A 23,580-nucleotide genomic window follows, 5' to 3' on the forward strand; every position below is an offset into this window, starting at 1 on the left:
GAATAACATCGTAATCTTGTCCGTGACATGTTTTTCTCTCTCTTGAATGGTAGGGTATGTTAGAAAGGGATTCGGTCACTTTCTGACACGTGGCATTCCAAGGAAACATCACCATATGAAATGCTAGAGGCAATTCTCTCTCTATTAAGCTGGAAAAAAATAAAACGCTACGGATATAAAGAGAGGGCACCATTAAGTATGGGGAACCTAGGAAGAGCATGACAGGGGTGTGCGTCCATTAAAATTATAACCACTAACTACACGGAAACATGGAAAATGACTCAAAATATATGAAATGAACAGGGATACAAAACTGTAACATAACATAAGAAGGCTCTTTGGAAGTATTTGTTCATAGGGCTAAAGATCTGACCCGGTCAGGCAGAAACGGTCGTGGACTGTGGATGCGGGCATCTGGCGTGCTGGGCACTGTCGGGGCTTGGGACCTCCTGGTGACAACAGAGCCCACCTTCCTGTTCCACAGCAGGGGGTGGAGACCACATGTGCATCATTTCTTGTTTTAGATGTTGGGAGCTAGTTCATGTAACACCACATTTACTGGAAATAGACGTGTAACTTGGACACCTCCTCCTTTAGAAGGATCCCTGCCTCTGAGGCTGGGTTGGCAGCCCCCTCCCCCGGTGGACTTTTGTTCCTCCATGGTTGTTATCACACTCAGCTGGAATGGAATCAGTGGTTTGCCTTCATGCCCTCACACCTGCCCCAGAGCCCTTCCTCATCACCCACCCCCACCCCACCTAGCCTGGGACTATTTGAATCACTTTCAGCATTTGATTTGTGGTTGGCTTTCACTCTGGATGCTCAGGGAGACACAAATTGGGTAAAAAACCTAAGAGCTTTTAAAACAAGACAAAACAGGGCCAAGTGAGTGGCTCAGTCAGTAAAGCGTCTGCTTTGGGCTCAGGTCGTGATCTCAGGGTCCTGGGATCGAGCCCCATATCAGGCTCCCTGCTCAGCAGAGAGCCTGCTTCTCCCTCTCCCTCTGCCCCTCACACCTGCTCTGGCTCTTCTGCTCTATCTCAAAAAAATAAACAATCTTTAAAACAAAACAAAACAAAAAAAACACCTCTTAGCTTGCTTAGAGTTCCCTCTGTTGAAATCTACACATGTTTAATGATACCACTCCAGCCCACACCTGCCTTGGCTTTGAACAGCCTGACCTTGGGGCCCCTGTAACCCTTCAGGTCAGGGTTCTGAATTAGACCCAGGCTTGGAGGCTTTCGCTACAGTGGGCTTTGGGGGAGGGAGGGAAGGGTTTGTGCAAAGCATTTCACAAGAGCTCATGGATTGTGTCACCATGGGGCTCCAGGGCTCCTCCCACAGCTCATTATAAAAGTCACTCTACCCTCCAGCCAGCAGTTCTGCCTGACTCCAGGTGTCTCTCCATCTAGACATGGCGCTGTCCTGGGCCCTTGCTGCCTTGAGCCTCCTTCCTCTGCTGGATGCCCAGAGCCCAGTGTGTGCCAACCTCACAGCAGTGCCTATCACCAACGCCATCCTGGACCAGGTGCGTCCCTCGGCCCCCGAGCGCCAGGGGACAGCCGCCTCCTTCCCTGGGCTCCCCTTCTCCCGCTGGCTTGTGGTCGGCCCCCCTTGTCTGATTCTGCCTGCTTCTGCCCTTTTCTCTCCTGGGTCCTGGGGTGACCTTCTGACCGGGCTCTGGATGCATTCTTCTGCTTCCTAACTCAGAAGCCTCATTGCAAGTTCCCTCAGAGGGGACATCCTGTCCTGGGCCCGGAGGGGCCACCCAGTGTCTGGGGGAGGTGCCTGACCCTCAGAGTGAGCTCCTGCACGTGCCCTCCTCACCTGGGGCCCCAATCTCCCTGCGTGTATAAAGGAGGGGGACATCTCTGTACCTGGCTGGCTGGCAGGCAGGGGCATTCGGCTCCCAGCCTCTGTCATCAACTCTTGGCTTCTCCCCAGATCTCTGGAAAGTGGTTTTATCTCGCCTCGGCCTTCCGCAACCCGGAGTTCACCCAGTCAGTGAGAACAATCCATGCGGCCTTCTTCTATTTCACTCCCAACCATACGGATGACACAATACTGCTCAGGGAGTACCAAACCATGTAAGACCCCCACATGCTAGCTCGCCCCCAGCCGCAGGCTTCTGCTCCTAGCTGCTGGAAAACCTTGAGCAAGTCCCTCCTTCCTCCTGACCTCAGCCTTTTCATCCGTGGATGGGGAGGGCGGTCTAGTTGGCCCAACTCTTGCCCTGGATGATAGTGACTGGTGATTGTCCACTTCTTCTCAATGATCTTCCTCTTCTTCACCCTTCTTCTGTCTGGCTTTAGTGGGAACAAGTGCATCTATAACTCCAGCTATCTGAAGGTCCAGAGGGAAAATGGGACCCTGTCCAAACACGGTGAGGACCAGCCCTCAGACGGGAGGACTGGGGTGTGTCATGGGGTCCTGTGAATGGACCAGACAAAAGGGTCAGTGTGAGGGCAAAGCCACAGAGAACCCAAGACAGGCCCTCTTCCTACATTTCTGACGTCCCAGGGTCTCCACGTTGCAATAACGAGTAATAACCGTCCCCAGACTTGAGCTCTATGTGTCAGGCACTGTTTGAAGTACTTTTACTAGAATTAACCCACAAACAATCTTAGGAGGACCTGACAGCGATCAGCTGAGGAAACAGAGAAACAGAGAGGTCAAGTTGTTTCCCTGAAGTCACACAGCCTGTAATTAGAACTAGAATTCAAACCGAGGGCTGGCTGCACACCTGCCTCTCTCCACTACCCTTTCCCCTTTGGGACCTGAGGGTGGCAGTCTGTGTCAGGTAGGGAATGACCCCACTCCTGTCCCCACCATCGCCCCAGAGAGGGCACATAGTAGGAGCATACAAATGCTGGTGGGATTAAACCAACAGCCCTGGGCAGCCCTGAGGCTCCTGTGTGGGCCTCACTTTTCTCATCTGCAAAATGGGGAGAAAGGTCCTGACAGCCATAGTCGGCACAAGGCTCCTACAATTCCACATCTCTTTGCAAGGCCCGGCACACAGAGGGAGTGAAGGTCATTGGCCCAGGTGAACTCCCAGCCTTCACTGACTACTGGGGTTCACGGGAACACTCATGGTCTCTCACCTGTGATCAGATCCATTGTGCTATGTGGTCTCACCCAGAGGTTTTCTTCTCCAGAGTCCGGCAAAGAACATTTTGCTGATCTCCTGCTCACCAAGGATCCCAAGATCTTCATGCTTGGCTTCTCCATGAGAGATGAGCAGAACAAGGGACTGTCCTTCTATGGTAAGCACCCCTCCAATATCCACCTCACCCAGACCTCACCCAGCAGACCACCTGCCTCTGTGGCTGGGCCCCCAGAACCCCTGCCCACACCTGAGCCCCAGCTAGGCCCCCGGCATGCTCACCCAGCCCCCTTGTTTTCTCCTGCAGCTGACAAGGCAGAAGTGACTGAGGAACAAATGAGAGTTTTCCATGAAGCCATCACGTGCTTAGGCATGCAGACTTCGGAGATCAATTACACCGATGCAAAAAAGGTGAACGCAATGCAGACTAGGCTATGCCCACCGTCGGAGCCATCCTGCCTGGGGGCAGCCCCAGAGGCCTGGATAGGGAGACCTGCCGGCCAAGGCTGCATAGTGAGGCAGGATGACCTACTTTTAAGCACCTGCCTCCCTCCAGGGACAGCTGAGCTCCCCAGAGGCCCACAAGTTGAGGGCCCAGGAGGGAAAGTCCCTGGGAAGCAGGGAGGACAGGAAGGGAGGAGGAACAGCGGGAATAGGGTGGCAGTGGGAGCTTGACAGGGAAACACACACGGGTGATTATCGCTTACACCTGCCGGCCACACCCCAGACATCAGACACCTGTGGATGGGCAGTTGCTATGGTGGCTTTTAGTCACCCCCAAATGCCCCAAGTCCATGACCACCACCCTGATTTCTGCTATAACTGAGAATTACCTGTGTAATAATCTCCTTAATACTTGCCACTCAACCCCTGTTCGGGGAGAGGCTTTCCTTGGTCGTGTCCTATGAGACAATCTCTAAAACGCAGAGCTTCTGAGTGGGCTATACTTTTTCAGATATGCATGAAATACTTTTATTATCAAAGTAAAAAGGTCTCCGTTGGCCACCTGAGGCCATCTCTCCTGCCCACCAGCGGCCTAAAGCTCCTCCAGTCCCCACTCCTGGCAACTGCAGGAAAGGACTGGGCACACGGCACCAACTGGCCCTGGTGTGCAGCTTGCCTTCCCCATCCACTGGCTGGGGGACCGCGGACAGGCCACAAGGCCCCCTGAACCTCGGTTAGATCATGTGCTCAGGAATGCAGATCAGCCCAGGGGCTTGGCGAGTCCTCAGTACACAGAAGCCGTTTGTAAAGCCTCGAGCCCCCATCTGGAGTGCAAGGAGCTAAGGCTCAGAGCTGGACGGTGCCGCGCCCCGGGTCCCTGAGCTGGCGCCACAGTCCGGAGCTCATCCTCCCTTGCCCTGACAAGAGCCCCTCGCATCACCGGGCTCCCCTCTCGCTGTCTTCCAGGATCTGTGTGGGCCACTAGAGAAGCAGCACAAGGAAGAAAGGCAGAAGGAAAAGGAGGGACACACAGCGTTGGATTAGGACCCTGGGGACCGTGGGGCCCATCCTCAGCCCTATGCCCACCCCTTTTGTACATCAGGTTTTTGTCTCAGGTGCATCAATAAAGCTTCTGCCTTTGAAACGGGAGGCAGGGGCTCGTTTGCTCATGTCGTCATTCACTCATTCATTCATGGGTGTTGAAGCCCGCCCTGAGCTGAGCCCTGGCCGATCGGGGCGTAAGGCCCAGCCCTTGGTGGGAAGAGCCCCCGCTGTCATATGCAGCATGGCTGGGAGGATGATGGGCACAGAGTGTTGTGGGAACCCAGCACAAGGAGGTTCCTTCTGCAATGGAAGTCTGGGAAGGCTTCCTGGAAGGGGTATCTGAACCCGCCCAGAAAGATTTGGAGGTTTGAACACCTGCTCTTCCAGCTGCAAGCCAAGGATCTGGGAGGATGTTTGGCAAACACCGAGGCAGAGAGCCCCGGAAGGAGTTCAGGTAAATGAGGGTGGGGCGGCGGGTGGAGGACTGCAACAGGTGCTACCAAGTGTGCTGGACCTTCCATCAGACCACACCGTGGCCATCTGGAGAGGCGAGCTGGGAGGGGGCCGGCCTGGATGCAGACTCTGGCACAGGCTGCTGTGAGCATCCTGGCAAGAGGAGGGCACCTGGGCAGGGGCAGGACAGGAAGGGGCAGCGGTCTCGGGGCCAAGGCCAGAACGGCTGTGTGTCTCCAGAGTGTCCTTGGGGTGCCCATCTGATGCCCACAAGAATACATCTAGGGGAGAGGTTGGCCCCTAAAAACCAACCCTCTTGCAAATATGTTCGGAGCCTGGAGATGGGGCCACGTTGGAGGCAGGCCCACTTGGAGGCACAAAGAAAACTGAGCCCCCGACACTGGGAGTCCAGCAAGGAAGGTCGGCTTCCTCACGTGCCCAACAGCCCGTGAGTTACTGGCACGGGTGGGAAGAGGCACCAGCTGCGTGGGGGTGAGCAGAAAAGCCGGGGCCACATTGTTCATACAATTCTGTGCGTGAGTGGCATCCGAGGGATGGGACCATAACTGTGGCACCTGACACCTGTTCCCTTGGCTTCTGGGCCATCGCCCTCCCAATAGCGTGGATGCACAGACCCACACCTGCCACAGCCTTTGGTCAAAGCAGGAGCCACACTATGCCTGGGGCACTTAGGTGGGGGACGCTGCCCTGAGTCCCTACTGCCACACCCTCAGCTCCCCCTTCCGGCCTTCATCTCGCTGCAAAGCCTCTTGGCACCCAGGTCGGGGGACCCGGAGGCTCAGAACCTACCAGAAATCTTCTCTTCTCAGCTAATTGCCATTTTCAACTCCACTGAGAAGGACCCACTGAAAAATGAAATAGAAACAGGCCTTGGTGGGCAGGGAGCAGCGAGTGTGGTGGTCAGCCACCATGACTGGTGGGGGTTGAGGCGGGGCTGGAGAAAAAATGAAGGGAGGATGCAGCTGGGGCCAGCGAGAAGCTCTGGGAGCGTAGGAAGGAAGTGCAGTACCAGAGAAAACAGACTTCAGAGTCAGACGTTGCGAGACGGTGCAGGCAAGCCTCTGGGACCTCAGTGTCTCGTCCAGGAAGGGGGCCCATGGCAGGGGTCTGGGCGGCTGGCATGTGCCCTGTGTGAGCCTGCCATGCCGAGTACTAAGCTCAAGGATCAGTGTCTACTGGGTACTCAGGAAAGGGTGGCTGGTGTCACTGTCTGCTACTAGGCAGAGCACTGGAAAGAGAGTCCAGGCTTGTGCTTTGGCAGACACCAATCTGCTGTGCGTCTCCTAACAGCTCTGACCTCAGTAAGGAGGGGCTTGGCCAGGCAGCCTCTAGTCAAAATGCTCAAGGTCCTGACCGAGGCTGCGGGGGAAGGTTGGAGAGACAGAAACCCCCATAGGAAGGCAGGCAGAGTGTGGAAATGGGCACTCAACAGATCCCCGCGGGAAAGGTTCGGCTTATCTTCGAGTCTTACACCCCACAAACTTGAGTCAAGAAACCACACGTCGAGGACACACACCACAGATGTGGGCAGCTTTGGGAATTTTTTCTTTTCTTCTTTTTAAAAAAGATCAATATTCATTCTTCTTTATTTGCTCCCATGACGAAAATAGATACATCTTATTAGCCAGAGGTGGACGGTGCAGACCAAGAGACCCCAAAGATCGCATCTGGGCAGAAGGTGGCCTCAGTCCCAGCACTTCCTATAGGGGCCGGACCCCTGGAAAGTTCCCTTTTCAGACCACCGGGCCAACACCCCTTGAACAGCAGAGACACCCAGCAGGCAGGGCCTGAGCTAGAACGACACCTCTCAGGAGGGGGCTGTGGGGCCTTCGGCAGTGACTCCAGCCAACCCCCTGCCTGGGGGGCAGCAGCAGCCCGCCCGCCAGCCTGCCCCCGCCAGCTGGTTCCGGGTCTCCAGATGTCAGAAGAGGCAGGAGCCCCGCAGGCTTCGGGTCTGGCACAGGTCGGCGGACAGGGAGCGGCTCATGTGCTTGGTGGTGGAGAGGATGCCTTCAGCTGCCTGCATGGCTTCTGCGAGTGCCGTGTTGAGCTCCTCCAGGTCCTCCAGGTCCAGCTAGATGGAGCGTCGCTGCCCCCCCGGCCGCTCGGGAGGGGGCTGAGGGGGGCCAGTCAGCAGGGGCTGAGTGAGCTGAGGAAGCCTTGGCACAGAGCCCGGCCCCCACGTGGGCTCCAGAGCGACAGGGCTCTCTGTGCAGCAGGGGGTCCAAGGTCACCCAATGCCAAGGGCACAGCAGAGCTTTCCCCAGGCTGCTCTGGCTCTAGGCAAGACACTTTTCACATCTGCATCTGACCTCTTCAAGTCAAAGGTCCCAGAGAAGGGTCTTGCCTCCCTCTCTTGCCTGACCTGAAGCCAGTGTCACCCCAAGGGGAACCAAGTGCCCCCAGAGCAGAATCACAGGCAGAAGGCCCTCCAGCCCCACTGCATCTCCCACACTCACCTGAGGCCCCAGGGGTCTCAGCACAGAGTGGTGACCACTGCAGCACAGAGTGGGGTTGTGGGATGGTGAAGGACAAGACCTTGGTCCCCTGGGGCACCGTCCCTGTGTGGATGCTGTGGTTGGGCTGGGGCGGGTCCGAGTACAGGTTCACCTGTCCGGGAGGGGAGGCATGAGCAGAGCCAAGTCAGGGTTGGGGCAAACTCCTCAACAGGCCTCCCTCCATTCATACCATCACTAGGCACTCAACAAACGTGCCTTGTTATAATTACTGCTACCTTTAGTGGAGCCCTTGGGTGGGGGCCAAACACGGGGCCAAGGACTTACAGGCCCTCCATCCTCTGTTCATGGCAGTCCTGAAGGGGAGGCCGGGCAGGGACTATCATCTCCATTTTACAGAAGAGGAAACTGAGACTCTGGTTAACTCACTCAAAATCTCCAGCTGGAAATCCTTGGGCTGAGACTATAACCCTGCCATGACCCTAAAGACTCTGGTTTCCCAGATTAATCATTTTTACTAATATTTGTTACCATAATTTACAATGTAACTGCAATTATAATTAACATGGTATTTCACATTTAGCAAGTATATTACAATTATATATTATTAATAAAAATGTTTTTAGTCATAAGTGTCCCATTGATAATAATGACAATTGATGACTGTCTGAATGAGTGAGTAATCCAACACGTGCATGAGCTCCTCTCTCAGCCGTGGCAGGTCTCCGTCATCTGAGGGTGGATTTCACGTGGTAAACAGCCCAGTGCGTGAGGGAGAAGTCTGGAATCAGGCCGACGGCCAAGCAGGTCCGTGTGAAGCACAAGATCAGAGGAGACCCAGGGACGGATGGTGGGCCAGTGCAGGGCTGGGCAGCTACGGTCTGTTTTGGTGAATTACGTTCTAGTGGACACAGCTGTGCTTGCTTATGTGTCATCTAGGGCCTTTCATGCTACCACAGTGGCCATGAGTCACTACCACAGAGACTGTATGGCCCACAAAGCTGAAAATATTCACCTGTGGGCTTTGCCACTGGCCACTCTGAGTCCTACAACAGGCGATTTAACAGACTTCTAACTTTGCGCAGAGTGACTGCTCAATAACCAGAAGCCACTACCCTCATATTTGTCCTCACCATTATGACTGCTGTTCCCATCATTACACATCACCATCACCACCACCACCTTCATCACTGTCAGCATCATTACCACCATCATTACCATCAGCATCATTACCACCATCATCACTATTGTCACCACCATCACCACCATCATCACCAATGTCATCACCATCATCCCCACCCACCATCACCATCACCAGCATCACCACCAGCATCAGCATCAGCATCACCACCACCATTATCACCATCATAACTATCATCACTACTATGACTGTCATTATCCCCATCACCACAATCACCACCATCATCACCATCACCATCATTACCATCACCACCACCACCACCACCATCATTCTCTCCATTATCATCACGATTATCATTTATGGGGCCATCATGGAGGCAGGTCCCTGGAAAAGCTCTTCCCCTGTGGTGCCTCAGTGCCTCCCAGCTGGTCTTACTGCTCCCTGCTGCCCCAGGGTCAGGCGTGGGCAGTTTAGGGTACACGCCTGATACACGGAGCTCCCTAGCCCCCAGGCAGGCAGCCTCTCCCTGCTTAAGCTGCTCTTCACGTCCTGGCTGTGGCACAAAAATCTACTCCAAAGTGAGGGACAATAGCCCAGCACAGCCTGCCCCCATTGCCTCCCCCTCCTTCAGACCCAGCATCTGATGAGAACAAAGCTGGATTTTAATATTCTTCTCTGCCATCTGCTCAGACCCACCTGTGGGGGCTTTCCCATAGCACCCCTTTCCTTCTAGGGTGACCCGAATCTGGGGAAGGCCCAGCTCCCCACCCAGCCCCTCCCCCACCCTGCCCTGGCAGGTGCTATGGTTCCCAGTCTCCCGTTTCACAACTGAGTGTCAGGAAACAGCCAGAGTAGACTTCCCAGTGGGGCCATCCTGTGTTTGCTCTGTCCACAACGAATCAAGCCACCGCTGAGGACAGTCACTTTCCACCAATGACCAGCTGCCCCGTGCTGGGAAAAGGACAGAGGGGCAAGCAAGAAGGGGAGAGGCTGGCAGGTGGATTCCAGGCCCTGCTTCCTGACCGGGACATGGTCTTGGGTAAATCATTCCTTCTCTCTGGGCCTCAGTTTCTCCCTCTGCACAACGGGGGTGCTAAGCCCTTCCCTGCTTTCTACGACAGTCTGAGCTATTGTTCTGTAATAGCAGGGTGAATCGTCTGACATGGAATGGTATTCAACCGCTCTATAAAGAAGCAGTTTCCTGTAGTTCAACCCAATACGTAGCACCTTTCCAAATAATCGCAGGTATGGGGTCTTGCACACTTACTGTGAGCAGGAGCTCTGTTGGGTGTGATACGTTTTCATCATATTTCCTGCCGAACTTCTCTTGGCCTTCGGCCTGGGCCAGTTGGAGGGGAGGGTAGGGAGGGGTGTTCAGATGCTCGTCCCACAGAGGTACTAAGGCATCCCTGAAATGTAGGAAGATGGAGAAAACGGTACTGCATCGGGCGGGGGGTGGTGCTGGGTGCACTTGAAGGAGCTACTCGGAGAGCCTCTTGGGAGGAGACGGAGACCTCCAGGGGCACCTGAGTGACAGCGAGGACCCCTCACTCCTTCTGAGTGGCGCTCCATTTACCTGCTGCAAGAGAAATCATTCATTTCTCTCTACGCTACTCAGCACACACAGGGCCACCGAGTGTGATTCAAGGACAAGGCGCAAGAGGGAAGAGTTGTTGGCCTGGGGCCTGACCAGCGTTGGTTGTGAAGAAGGAGGTTTAGAGCTGTGGGTCCCTCTCGTGCCAGTACTGGACACCAGATCCCCAGTGACAGGCGGGCTTCTCTGTTATTTAATAAACTTTTTGTGTGTGTGCATGGACGTGTGCATGGGTGTGTGTGTGTGTGTGTGCGTGTGTGTGCGCGTGTGTGGTATGGGACATCCTCTAAAGCTCTGAGCAGAAGCCCCATGGCCCAGGGTAACGGGCTGCTCTCCATGTAACAGTCAGCTACCCCCTGAGAGAAGCAGTGTCTCCAGTCTGTCCCCAGTCGCATCATCTCACACCGGGACCACTGGGACAGCACCTGGCTCCTCTCCCAAGCAGGTCCCCTACCCTCACCCCCCAGTCTTCCCCACCCAGACAGAGGGAACTTTCTAAAGAGCAAATCGGACTACTCGTCTCCCACCTCGCTTAAAACCTTCCCATTTCTCCTGATCTCTGCGGGGTCCAGGGCAGACTCCCCAGCTGCCTCCTATGCCCTGCATGCTCGGTTCCCTCCAACCTCTCCAGCATCGGCCCCGTCACTCCCACGCCATCCCACTGCCAGCCACTCGGACCCCAGGTCCTCCACACGCCCCACGCTCTCTGCCCTCCACTCTTCCCTGCCGACGAACTCCACTCCTTTTCTCAAGACTCAAATTAGGGCAATGCCCATCCAAAACACCAAGTGAGCTGGCAAAAAAAAAAAAAAAAAAAAAAAAGAGCAAAGAGAAAAGGAAATCCCACTTCTGACAAGGATGTGGAGGAGGGGACTCGTCTGTGTGTCGCCAAATTGACCCCACATTAGACAGTGTTTGTGTTCTTGATTTGTCATGTGTCTTGTCATCTCTCTTTGGGGAGAGAGTTTTTTTTTTTAATCAGCTTAATTGAGGTGTAATTGGCATACAATAAAACACACACATTTTAGGTTCAGGGTTCAGTGAACTTTCACAAATGTACCATGCGTAACCACCCGTGTGGTGGAAATGGGGCATACTGCCACGGACTTCAGAAAATGCTCTTCCAACCTCGGGCCCTCAGACTGCCTCCTTCACCTAGGCAACCACCGGTCTGACTTCTGCCATTCTAGATCCATTTGGGGGGTTCGAGAACATTCTGTACCTGGAACCAAACATGTTCATAAGCACATAAGTATGTGCTTATGAACCAAATAGTCTGGCTTTTTTTGTGCAGCAGAATGTTTTGGAGATTCATGGCTGTTGTCTTACATGCCAGTAGTTGGTTCCTTTTGATTGCTACGTAATATTCCTTGTATGAAACTGTTACAATGTGTCTTTCCGTTTTCCTGATGACTGGCATTTGAACTGTTTCTAGTTTTTGGCTATTTCGACTATTTCGAATAACATCGTAATCTTGTCCGTGACATGTTTTTCTCTCTCTTGAATGGTAGGGTATGTTAGAAAGGGATTCGGTCACTTTCTGACACGTGGCATTCCAAGGAAACATCACCATATGAAATGCTAGAGGCAATTCTCTCTCTATTAAGCTGGAAAAAAATAAAACGCTACGGATATAAAGAGAGGGCACCATTAAGTATGGGGAACCTAGGAAGAGCATGACAGGGGTGTGCGTCCATTAAAATTATAACCACTAACTACACGGAAACATGGAAAATGACTCAAAATATATGAAATGAACAGGGATACAAAACTATAACATAACATAAGAAGGCTCTTTGGAAGTATTTGTTCATAGGGCTAAAGATCTGACCCGGTCAGGCAGAAACGGTCGTGGACTGTGGATGCGGGCATCTGGCGTGCTGGGCACTGTTGGGGGCTGGGGACCTCTTGGTGACAACAGAGCCCACCTTCCTGTTCCCACGGCAGGGGGTGGAGACCACACGTGCATAATTTCTTGTTTTAGATGTTGGGAGCTAGTTCATGTAACACCATATTTACTGGAAATAGTTTAACTTAGACGCCTCTTCCTTTAGAAGGATCCCTGCCTCCGAGGCTCGGTTGGCACCCCCCTCCCCCGATGGACTTTTGTTCCCCCATGGTTGTCACCACACTCAGCTGGAATGGAATCCATGGTTTGCCTTCACCCCTACTCCAGAGCTTCTCCCCATCACCCACCTCCACCCCACCTAGTCTGGGAACTGTCTAAATCACCTTCAGCATTTGATTTATGGCTGGCTTTCACTCTGGATGCTCAGGGAGACACAAATTGGGTAAAGTCAGTAAAGCATCTTCTTTGGGCTCAGGTCGTGATCTCAGGGTCCTGGGATGGAGCCCTGCATCTGCCTTCCTGCTCAGCAGAGAGCCTGCTTCTCCCTCTCCCTCTGCCCCTCCCACCTGCTCAGGCTTTCGCTCTATCTCAAATAAATAAACAATCTTTAAAACGAAACAAAACAGGGGCACCTGGGTGGCTCAGTGGGTTAAGCCTCTGCCTTCGGCTCAGGTTATGATCTCAGGGTCCTGGGATCGAGCCCCACATTGGGCTCTCTGCTTGGTGGGGAGCCTGCTTCCTCCTCTCTCTCTGCCTGCCTCTCTGCCTACTTGTGATCTCTCTCTCTGTGTCAAATAAATAAATAAATCTTAAAACAAAACAAAACAAAACAAAAAACACCTCTTAGCTTGCTTAGAGTTCCCTCTGTTGAAATCTACACATGTTTAATGATACCACTCCAGCCCACACCTGCCTTGGCTTTGAACAGCCTGACCTTGGGGCCCCTGTAACCCTTCAGGTCAGGGTTCTGAATTAGACCCAGGCTTGGAGGCTTTCGCTACAGTGGGCTTTGGGGGAGGGAGGGAAGGGTTTGTGCAAAGCATTTCACAAGAGCTCATGGATTGTGTCACCATGGGGCTCCAGGGCTCCTCCCACAGCTCATTATAAAAGTCACTCTACCCTCCAGCCAGCAGTTCTGCCTGACTCCAGGTGTCTCTCCATCTAGACATGGCGCTGTCCTGGGCCCTTGCTGCCTTGAGCCTCCTTCCTCTGCTGGATGCCCAGAGCCCAGTGTGTGCCAACCTCACAGCAGTGCCTATCACCAACGCCACCCTGGACCAGGTGCGTCCCTCGGCCCCCGAGCGCCAGGGGACAGCCGCCTCCTTCCCTGGGCTCCCCTTCTCCCGCTGGCTTGTGGTCGGCCCCCCTTGTCTGATTCTGCCTGCTTCTGCCCTTTTCTCTCCTGGGTCCTGGGGTGACCTTCTGACCGGGCTCTGGATGCATTCTTCTGCTTCCTAACTCAGAAGCCTCATTGCAAGTTCCCTCAGAGGGGACATCCTGTCCTGGGCCCGGAGGGGCCACCCAGTGTCTGGGGGAGGTGCCTGACCCTCAGAGTGAGCTCCTGCACGTGCCCTCCTCACCTGGGGCCCCAATCTCCCTGCGTGTATAAAGGAGGGGGACATCTCTGTACCTGGCTGGCTGGCAGGCAGGGGCATTCGGCTCCCAGCCTCTGTCATCAACTCTTGGCTTCTCCCCAGATCTCTGGCAAGTGGTTTTGTATCGCCGCCGCCTTCCACAACCCAGACATCAATCAGTTGGCTGGAATGCTCCAAGCGGGCTTCTTTTACTTGGAGCCCAACCATACGGATGACACAATACTGCTCATCGACTACCAAACCATGTAAGACCCCCACATGCTAGCTCGCCCCCAGCCCCAGGCTTCTGCTCCTAGCTGCTGGAAAACCTTGAGCAAGTCCCTCCTTCCTCCTGACCTCAGCCTTTTCATCCGTGGATGGGGAGGGCGGTTTACTCGGCCCCAACTCTTGCCCTGGATGATAGCGACCAGTGATTGTCCACTTCTTCCCCTTAATGATCTTTCTGTTTCCCCCTTCCTTCTCTCTGGCTTTAGTGGGAATCATTGCATCCATAACTCTACCTGTCTGAAGGTCCAGAGGGAAAATGGGACCCTGTCCAAACACGGTGAGGACCAACGGGAGGACTGGGGTGTGTCATGGGGACCTGTGGATGGACCAGACAATAGGGTCAGTGCTGGGGCAAAGCCACAGAGAACCCAGGACAGGCCCTCTTCCTACATTTCTGACGTCCCAGGGTCTCCACGTTGTAATAAGGAGTAATAACTGTCCCCAGATTTGAGCTCTATGTGCCAGGCACTGTTTGAAATAGTTTTACTAGGATTAACCCACCTGAGACTCACAATCTTAGAAGGACCTGACAGCAATCAGCTGAGGAAACAGAGAAACAGAGAGGTCAAGTTGTTTCCCTGAAGTCACACAGCCTGTAATTAGAACTAGAATTCAAACCAAGGGCTGGCTGCACACCTGCCTCTCTCCACTACCCTTTCCCCTTTGGGACTTGAGGGTGGCAGTCTGTGTCAGGTAGGGAATGACCCCACTCCTGTCCCCACCATCGCCCCAGAGAGGGCACATAGTAGGAGCATACAAATGCTGGTGGGATTAAACCAACAGCCCTGGGCAGCCCTGAGGCTCCTGTGTGGGCCTCACTTTTCTCATCTGCAAAATGGGGAGAAAGGTCCTGACAGCCATAGTCGGCACATGGCTCCTACAATTCCACATCTCTTTGCAAGGCCTGGCACACAGAGGGAGTGAGGGTCGCAGGGCTCAGGTGAACTCCCAGCCTTCACTGACCGCTGGGGTGCCACGGGAACACTCATGGTCCCTCACCTGTGATCAGATCCATTGTGCTATGTGGTCTCACCCAGAGGTTTTCTTCTCCAGAGTCCGGCAAAGAAGAGTTTGCCGATCTCCTGCTCACCAAAGATCCCAGGATCTTCATGCTGGGCCACTCCCTGAGAGATGAGCAGAACAAGGGACTGTCCTTCTATGGTAAGCACCCCTCCAATGTCCACCCCAACCAGACCTCACCCAGCAGACCACCTGTCCCTGTCGCTGGGCCCCCAGAACCCCTGCCCACACCTGAGCCCCAGCTAGGCCCCCGGCATGCTCACCCAGCCCCCTTGTTTTCTCCTGCAGCTGACAAGGCGGAAGTGACTGAGGAACAAATGAGAGTTTTCCATGAAGCCATCACGTGCTTAGGCATGCAGACTTCGGAGATCAATTACACCGATGCAAAAAAGGTGAACGCAATGCAGACTAGGCTATGCCCACCGTCGTCGGAGCCATCCTGCCTGGGGGCAGCCCAGAGGCCTGGATAGGGAGACCTGCCGGCCAAGGCTGCATAGTGAGGCAGGATGACCTACTTTTAAGCACCTGCCTCCCTCCAGGGACAGCTGAGCTCCCCAGAGGCCCACAAGTTGAGGGCCCAGGAGGGAAAGTCCCTGGGAGGCAGGGAGGACAGGAAGGGAGGAGGAACAGCGGGAATAGGGTGGCAGTGGGAGCTTGACAGGGAAACACACACGGGTGATTATCGCTTACACCTGCCGGCCACACCCCAGACATCAGACACCTGTGGATGGGCAGTTGCTATGGTGGCTTTTAGCCACCCACAAATGCCCCAAGTCCATGACCACCACCCTGATTTCTGCTATAACTGAGAATTACCTGTGTAATAATCTCCTTAATACTTGCCACTCAACCCCTGTTCGGGGAGAGGCTTTCCTTGGTCGTGTCCTATGAGACAATCTCTAAAACGCAGAGCTTCTGAGTGGGCTATACTTTTTCAGATATGCATGAAATACTTTTATTATCAAAGTAAAAAGGTCTCCGTTGGCCACCTGAGGCCATCTCTCCTGCCCACCAGCGGCCTAAAGCTCCTCCAGTCCCCACTCCTGGCAACTGCAGGAAAGGACTGGGCACACGGCACCAACTGGCCCTGGTGTGCAGCTTGCCTTCCCCATCCACTGGCTGGGGGACCGCGGACAGGCCACAAGGCCCCCTGAACCTCGGTTAGATCATGTGCTCAGGAATGCAGATCAGCCCAGGGGCTTGGCGAGTCCTCAGTACACAGCAGCCGTTTGTAAAGCCTCGAGCTCCCCATCTGGAGTGCAAGGAGCTAAGGCTCAGAGCTGGACGGTGCCGCGCCCCGGGTCCCTGAGCTGGCGCCACAGTCCGGAGCTCATCCTCCCTTGCCCTGACAAGAGCCCCTCGCATCACCGGGCTCCCCTCTCGCTGTCTTCCAGGATCTGTGTGGGCCACTAGAGAAGCAGCACAAGGAAGAAAGGCAGAAGGAAAAGGAGGGACACACAGCGTTGGATTAGGACCCTGGGGACCGTGGGGCCCATCCTCAGCCCTATGCCCACCCCTTTTGTACATCAGGTTTTTGTCTCAGGTGCATCAATAAAGCTTCTGCCTTTGAAACGGGAGGCAGGGGCTCGTTTGCTCATGTCGTCATTCACTCATTCATTCATGGGTGTTGAAGCCCGCCCTGAGCTGAGCCCTGGCCGATCGGGGCGTAAGGCCCAGCCCTTGGTGGGAAGAGCCCCCGCTGTCATATGCAGCATGGCTGGGAGGATGATGGGCACAGAGTGTTGTGGGAACCCAGCACAAGGAGGTTCCTTCTGCAATGGAAGTCTGGGAAGGCTTCCTGGAAGGGGTATCTGAACCCGCCCAGAAAGATTTGGAGGTTTGAACACCTGCTCTTCCAGCTGCAAGCCAAGGATCTGGGAGGATGTTTGGCAAACACCGAGGCAGAGAGCCCCGGTAGGAGTTCAGGTAAATGAGGGTGGGGCGGCGGGTGGAGGACTGCAACAGGTGCTACCAAGTGTGCTGGACCTTCCATCAGACCGCACCGTGGCCATCTGGAGAGGCGAGCTGGGAGGGGGCCGGCCTGGGGGCAGAGAGCAGCAAGTGTGGTGGTCAGCGGGATGGGGCGGGGGTCTGGGAAAAAAGCTAAGGGCGGACACAGCTGGCATTGGTGAGAAGCTCCCAGAGCTTACGAAGGAAGTGCAGTAACAGGGAAAACAGACTTTGGAGTGAGGCATTGTGAGATGGTGCAGGCCAGCCTTTGGGACCTCAGTCTCTCTTCTAGGAAGGGGGCACATGGCAGGGGCCCGGGAGGCTGGCATGTGCCCTGTGTGAGCCTGCCATGCTGAGTACCGAGCTCAAGGATCAGTGTCTATTGGGTGCTTGGGAAAGGGTGGCTGACGTTTCTGTCTGCTACTAGGAGGAGCACTGGAAAGAGTCCAGGCTCCTGCTTTGGCAGAGACCAATCTGCTATGTGTCTCCTACCAGCTCTGACCTTAGTAAGGAGGGGCTTGGCCTGGCAGCCTCTCTGGTCAAAATTCCCAATGGGGGTGCCTGGGTGGCTCAGTGGGTTTAGCCTCTGCCTTCAGCTCAGGTCATTGTCTCAGGGTCCTGGGATCGAGCCCCGAATCATGTTCTCTGCTCAGCAGGGAGCCTGCTTCCCCCTCTCTCTGCCTGCTTCTCTGCCTACTTGTGATCTCTCTCTCTCTGTCAAATAAATAGATAAATTCTTTAAAAAAAAAATGCTCAATGTCCTGACCCAGGCTGCTGGGGCAGCATCGAGAAACAGAAACCCCCATAGGGGTTGCCTGTGTGGCTCAGTCGTTAAGTGTCTGGCTTTTGCTCAGGTCATGATACCAAGGTCCTGGGATCAAGCCCCACATCAGGTCTCCCTGCTTGGTGGGAAGCCTGCTTCTCTCTCTCTCTCTCTCTCTCTCTCACTCCCCCTGCCTGTGTTTACCCTCTCACTCTCTGTCAGATAAATAAAATCTTAAAAAAAAAAAAAAAGAAAAAAAAACCCTAAACCCCCATACGAAGGCAGGCAGAATCTGGAAAGGGGCACTCAATAGATCTCCCGAGGAAAGGTTCAGCTCATCTTAGAACTTTCCACCCCACAGACTTGAGTCAAGAAACCACACCTCGAGGACATACACATGCCACGAACGTGAGCCGCTTTGGGAATGTTTTTTTTTCTTCTTCTTCTTAAAAAAGATCAATATTCATTCTTCTTCATTTGCCCTCATAACGAAAATAGATTTTTAAACGCATCAAATATACAAATATCACCGATGCATACACGTTCCAGAAAAGCTGAGGTACACGCTGCTACGAGGTGGGGAGCACGACAGGGGCTGGCCTCCCGGCTGCAGAGTGCGGCCCGGCAGGGAGCTGCCCACTAGCTAACCAGGTTCCACAGGGATCCCAGAGACAGAGCTGGGGGTGTCGGGATGAGCTACAGAGAGGGACCATGGTGGATGGCTTCCGGGTAGAGGATCTCTCTTCCCAGCAGGCCCACGGGAAAGGACTCTCTGACCATGGAGAAGCTGGGTGCATGTCCTCCTAGGGGCCTGACATCTTGACATTTCAATGGTCCCAAAGTGCTCTACTGGCCACCAGTCACTAGGGGGAAAGTGTCCGGACATCCCTTTCCCAAAGAGATGCCGACTCCAGAGCAGCGGGTCCTGGACGAGGAGACTCGTTTGCACCAGAGACCGAGGCCCGAGCCCTTCTTATCTGGCCTTGTAGGTTGGACCAAAGACCAGGAAAAATCCGCTTCAAAACAAATCTGTCCGTCTGTATATGAAATACGTATTATTAGCCAGAGGTGGACGGTGCAGGACCAGGAGACCCCAAAGATCGCATCTGGGCAGAAGCAGCCGAGGTCCCAGCACTTCCTATAGGGGCTGGGCCCCCAGAGAGTTCCCTCTCCGGACGACCGGGCCAACACTCCTTGCACAGTGGACACACCCAGCAGGCAAGGCCTGAGCTACAAGGACACCTCTCAGGAGGGGCCTGTGGGGCCTTCAGCAGTGACTCCAGCCGACCCCCTGCCCGGGGGGCAGCAGCAGCCTGCCCGCCAGCCTGCCCCCGCCAGCCGGTTCTGGGTCTCTGAGAAAGTCAGAAGAGGCAGGAGCCCCGCAGGCTTCGGGTTTGGCGCAGGTCAGCAGACAGGGAGCGGCTCATGTGCTTGGTGGTGGAGCGGATGCCCTCAGCAGCCTGCATGGCTTCTGCAAGCGCCGTGTTGAGCTCCTCCAGGTCCTCCAGGTCCAGCTGGATGGAGCGTCGCTGACCCCTGGCCGCTCGGGAGGGGGTCGAGGGGGGCCAGTCAGCAGGGGCTGAGTGGGCTGAGGAGGCAGAGGTAGGTCCTGGAGGCACATAGTACCTGAAGAGAGAGGGGGCTGTGTTCATGCACCACGGCCAGGGCTGAGCAGAGCACCGGGGTCGGCATGCACCCCGTTCTGGCCCCAGCTGGGCCCTGGCCCCTACTCTCGGGGGCTCAGTGTCCACACCTCTCAAGTGGGAATAATAAACAGCTCCTTCGAGGATGCGGCAGAAGGATGAAGCATGAGGACAGCAGTGCCTGACCCGGAACAGGTCCACAACAACGGTCCTTCCTTCTCCCCATTCACTCAGTACATCTTTATCAATCCTATACTATGTGCCGGCCGCTGAGCCTGGCCCTGCGGTGACACTGCTGACCCGCTGCCTTCCTGGGGCTTCTAACCTGAGAGCCAGATCGCAGGGACAGCAGGGTCACCCCAGGCTCTCTTGGAATCAGTCTGGCAGCTCCTCATAGGTAAAGGCACTGCCCCACCCAGAGCCAGCACTGCATCCTGGGTTTGGGGGCCGGGCTCAGAGCTAAGCGTTTGCTCCATCAGCACATGGTTTGCTTCTTTGGTGAGCACCGTTATGCTGACTTTATGGATGAGCAAGGGAAGATCAGAGGGGCTATGTATGCAGGAGGCTTGGCCCCCAGTGCTAGCTATTCTGGGGGGTTGGCCATAGGACGCTGGCCATGGGACTCTACCCTTCAGGAACTACTGTACCCCCACCGAAAGGAGCCACAGTTAGCCACCTCCCTGAATTGACCCAACAGGAACTTTCAGGAGAAAAGCTCCACTGGCTGTCTGGGCACTCACAGTGCCTCTGTCAATGTCAGCTCAGGGTCAGACAGCTGCAAGGGGCGGCGCTCTGTTCACACCCAGAGCTCAGTCATCAGCACCCAGTGACACCCATACATACCATCTGAACCCCATGAATAGGCTTCTTGCCTCCTATTCCCTCCTCCGGGGACTATCTAGTCTAACTACTGGGTTTCTGCACACCCCTAGCTTCTAGGAACTGGATGACCAGCTTGGCCCCAAAGTGTTTCAAAACTCCCGCTAAAGCAGAAGCTACACTACAACCTCCCCGCTCCATCAAAACAAAAACCTTTTTTAGCTAGAAAGCCCCTGGTGCAGAGGCTGGAAGACAGATGGCCGGCAGGTGGCAGCAAAGGCCCATACATTCCTGAGGGCGCCCGGCCTGTCACTGAGCATGCTCAGTTTGGCAGAAGACAGCTGGAGAAACCTTAGGGCATCATCCGCCCCAATTCTAGGAGCACTGGAAGTAGTATGGCTCCTGGCCAACTTCTACATACTGTTGGCTTTCCATGCAGTAGTTCGTTTACTCCCTACCACAACCCATTACACAGAGGGAAACACTGAGGCACAGACTGGGACAAAGTGACCCCCGTCCAAGGTTGTATGGCTCCCAACGACCAGGTATGTCAGGCACTACAGCTCAGGGCCTTTCCCCTTCCCTACGACCGGGCCATTTCTGGGGATAGCAGCCTGGTTAGGTCTGTCCACAGGTCTGAACCTGGAAGGACATGGAACAGCCTCAGAAGCAGTGAGTCCCATGCCTACAAGGGGAACTCGGAGCTTTATCCCAGGCCACCAAACTCCAGGCAAAACCTGCCCTTCCCAGGGAGCAGGAGCATAGGCAGGGGTCTCAGCCCCTGTGCAGGGGGCCTGAGCATGCAGGACGGCCTCTAGTAGCTGATGGAGGAGAATGTTCCCAGACTCTGCTGAGGGCGGCCAGACGCCCCACTGCAGGCCAGGGTCCTCAAGGGGCCCCGGGGGCTGGCTGGTACTGGTGCCTCTGCTCCCACCAAGCACCAGGCCCCACAGGGACCCCCGCCTCTTGCTGACACAGACAAAGGCTTCTGACCAAGACTCCCGACAGACTCATTTTCCACGGAGGGACACTGAGGCACAGAACTTGCGGGTGTCCTATTGCAGCCACCTTTCCTCGTTTGTCTCCTAGGACAGCAGCGCGCAGTAGTGCTGTGGGCTGGGAGGACGGTGCTGCCCTCTGACCGGGCCGCGAGCTGGCGCCTGCACCGCCCGACACACTGCTCACACATCTCCCGAGCACCTGGCCACGCGCCTCGTTTAATCCTTGCACAACCGTCTCTGGTCCAGACTATTACCCCATTTACCAGGTGGGGAAACCGAGGCTCAGAGAAGCAGTGGCTCTACTAAGGCCACGGCAGCGGCAAGCAGCAGACGGGAGTCTGGTGCAGCTCCGAGTCTCCAACCTGAACCACTTCTGCCTCCACGGCTCACTTCCTTTTTCTCCTGCAGATGTTCTGTCCACATCCACAAAGAGGCGTGCTCCTCCTGCCACAGCCCTGCCCAGTCCTCCTCCACACTCAAGGCCTCAGACACGGGGAATGTCTTAGAGACGGTCACAGCCAAGAGGGGCCTAAGGACCCACAGCCACCAAGAGGCATGTATGTGGCCTCCTGGTTGGGATCCCAGACAGAAGAAGTTCCAGTAAAAACTGAAGAAAGCCCAGGAAACTGTGGGCTTTAGTTAAGAGTAAGTTATTAATATTGGCTCACTATCAAAGGTGCCGTATGAACGTTAACAACAAGGGAAACTCTGTGTGTGTGTGTACGGGGTATATGTAATTCTCTGTACTATCTGCTCCATTTCTCTTACATCCAAAAATGTTCTTAAAAATAAAGTCTATTAAAAAACAGTGAGGGAGCAATTACTTGCTTGCTGGGAAGACCCACAAGGAATGGGGAGCTTCCCACGTGCTTTCCCTGCAAGCTCGTAGAGCTCAGGACCCTCTGCCGGCTCCTTCACTGCCGAGCACCCCACCACCAGGCCAAGCCTCTCCGTGGGAGGCAGGAGCATCTGGGGCTTGTTGAGTGACTACATGAGCGTTCAGCATGTTCTGCTGGTTATAAAGGCGGGGGAAACACAGGAGTACCAGGTGCCCGGGTTCTCAGCTGCCCGACCTGGGTCTGACTCTGAATCCTGCAGCGACTCAGACAGGCAGGGAAAGAAGGAAAGGAGGATTCTTACACAGTGGCTGATGGAAAAGGCATGACGGGAACCGAGGAGACGTAGGCCAAGGCAGCAGGGGCGGGTGCTGGGGACGCAGCTGCCAGATACCACAGTCCCGGGGGTGGCCGGGCCGGCGACCCAGCGCGCTTGCTCCGCTGCGTGGGGCTGGAGGCTGGGCGTGTGTTTCTCCTGCTGGCAGCCTTGTCTGGCCCTGGGAGGGAGGGACACCAGAGACAACAGTCTGATCACTGGGGAAGATCTAGCCAAGACCAGGGGGCCCCCCCAGCCCCTGCCCTGTGACAGGTGGACACTGGGCTGGCCACGCTGGGAGCACTGGACTTTGAGAAATAAATCTTCTGTCCACTTTGCTCTATCCCACACTGGGAGAGCCACCATCCCAATGAAATACCCTACGGACCCACGAACCCCCATAAAGGAGAGCTGGGGGTCTCTCTGGGAGAAGAGAGTGAGTGTCTGTCCCTACACTCCCTGTGTAGGGACAGAGTGAGTGTCTGTCCCTACCTGAGGCGGCTGAGTCTGGGCCATCCGTCGCTGGGGGCAGCCTGACTCGACCACACAGGGGGCACTGCAGGGGATCAGTCAGGGACCGTCCTGGTGGGTCCCTGGTGACACTGCCAGCTGGAAGAGGAGGAAGAGATGTCAGGAGAGGATGAGGTCCGGATCACTGGCCTGGAGCCCCCAAGCAGAACTCCGTCAGCACCGAGCTTCCCTCGGGGGCCACTGCGGAGGGGACGAGCTGCCTCCGTGACAGTGAGGGTCAGCATATGACAAACCTGGGCTTCTGCTGAGGGCCTTCATGCATTCTGCTATCAAATCCAACAAGCCACAGGGCTAGCTGAGACATCACTCCCATTTTACAGACTGGTGAACTGAGGCTCCTAGAGCTTGAATGATTTGCCAAAATGTCCGAGTAGGAAATTGGCAGTGCTATCTGAGCCCAAGCCCGGCTCTCCAGAACACAGGCCCTGAACCTATGGTTCCTCCTCCACACCGAGACAGGCCCATTGTTCATATGGGAGTGGCCCACAGTGGCCCCTCAGGCACCAGAGGGTTGGGGGGGTAGTCAGTGGAGGCCTACGGGAGCAGGCGGAGGGTGGGCACCTCATTCTCTTCCCTACAAATCCTCAACACCTCCCCCGGGTGGAATTCCAGGGTTGGCCCACTTCTTCCAGCTGCACCTCAGGGGAAGGCTTCCCACCCGCTGCCCGGTGTTACAGGCTCCCACCTGAGCCTCCTAGCCCAGCTCAGACCACTGTTTTGTCCTTGTCTGC

General features: G+C 55.2%; 3 protein-coding genes and 1 long non-coding RNA gene across 12 annotated transcripts in view; 3 read left to right on the forward strand and 1 right to left on the reverse strand.

The window, feature by feature from the left end:
* The first annotated feature begins 1,371 nt into the window (after positions 1–1,371).
* LOC125083199 (alpha-1-acid glycoprotein-like) lies at positions 1,372–4,706 on the forward strand. Its single transcript, XM_047699289.1, has 6 exons — positions 1,372–1,528; positions 1,945–2,087; positions 2,313–2,383; positions 3,159–3,266; positions 3,414–3,517; positions 4,517–4,706. The coding sequence occupies exons 1-6, from the start codon at positions 1,415–1,417 to the stop codon at positions 4,592–4,594; spliced, it is 618 nt and encodes a 205-aa protein (XP_047555245.1). The 5' UTR covers positions 1,372–1,414; the 3' UTR covers positions 4,595–4,706.
* A 351-nt stretch (positions 4,707–5,057) lies between these two features.
* On the forward strand, positions 5,058–19,329 carry LOC125083201 (uncharacterized). Its single transcript, XR_007122211.1, has 3 exons — positions 5,058–5,495; positions 5,878–7,136; positions 19,212–19,329. It is a non-coding gene; the product is annotated as an uncharacterized LOC125083201 (long non-coding RNA).
* The window catches only part of AKNA (AT-hook transcription factor), a 62,709-nt gene continuing 46,045 nt past the window's right edge, over positions 6,917–23,580 (reverse strand). For 7 of the 9 annotated variants that reach the window (XM_047699284.1, XM_047699282.1, XM_047699280.1 and 4 more), the window contains 3 exons: positions 22,811–22,927; positions 22,307–22,499; positions 18,101–19,329 (listed from right to left, as the gene is read on the reverse strand). In XM_047699284.1, the coding sequence (XP_047555240.1) occupies positions 19,065–19,329; positions 22,307–22,499; positions 22,811–22,927 (575 nt within the window). In that variant the 3' untranslated portion in view covers positions 18,101–19,064. Of the gene's footprint in view, positions 6,956–18,099; positions 19,330–22,306; positions 22,500–22,810; positions 22,928–23,580 lie in introns of those variants that run through there. The other 2 variants (XM_047699285.1, XM_047699286.1) reach the window with 2 other exon arrangements.
* On the forward strand, positions 13,233–16,574 carry LOC125083200 (alpha-1-acid glycoprotein-like). The gene is made up of 6 exons (XM_047699290.1): positions 13,233–13,389; positions 13,806–13,948; positions 14,177–14,247; positions 15,024–15,131; positions 15,279–15,382; positions 16,385–16,574. Exons 1-6 carry the CDS (start codon positions 13,276–13,278, stop codon positions 16,460–16,462), a joined length of 618 nt encoding a protein of 205 aa, XP_047555246.1. The 5' UTR covers positions 13,233–13,275; the 3' UTR covers positions 16,463–16,574.

This window comes from Lutra lutra, chromosome 13 (genome assembly GCF_902655055.1).
Source record: "Lutra lutra chromosome 13, mLutLut1.2, whole genome shotgun sequence".
NCBI classification, from domain to species: domain Eukaryota; kingdom Metazoa; phylum Chordata; class Mammalia; order Carnivora; family Mustelidae; genus Lutra; species Lutra lutra.

Coding starts and splice junctions, on each gene's coding strand:
- LOC125083199 (XM_047699289.1), top strand. CDS start 1,415: ATGGCGCTGTCCTGGGCCCTTGCTGCCTTGAGCCTCCTTCCTCTGCTG. Junction 2,088..2,312: donor CTCAGGGAGTACCAAACCAT/GTAAGACCCCCA, acceptor GTCTGGCTTTAG/TGGGAACAAGTGCATCTATA. Junction 3,267..3,413: donor CAAGGGACTGTCCTTCTATG/GTAAGCACCCCT, acceptor TTTCTCCTGCAG/CTGACAAGGCAGAAGTGACT.
- LOC125083200 (XM_047699290.1), top strand. CDS start 13,276: ATGGCGCTGTCCTGGGCCCTTGCTGCCTTGAGCCTCCTTCCTCTGCTG. Junction 14,248..15,023: donor TGGGACCCTGTCCAAACACG/GTGAGGACCAAC, acceptor TTTCTTCTCCAG/AGTCCGGCAAAGAAGAGTTT. Junction 15,383..16,384: donor ATTACACCGATGCAAAAAAG/GTGAACGCAATG, acceptor GCTGTCTTCCAG/GATCTGTGTGGGCCACTAGA.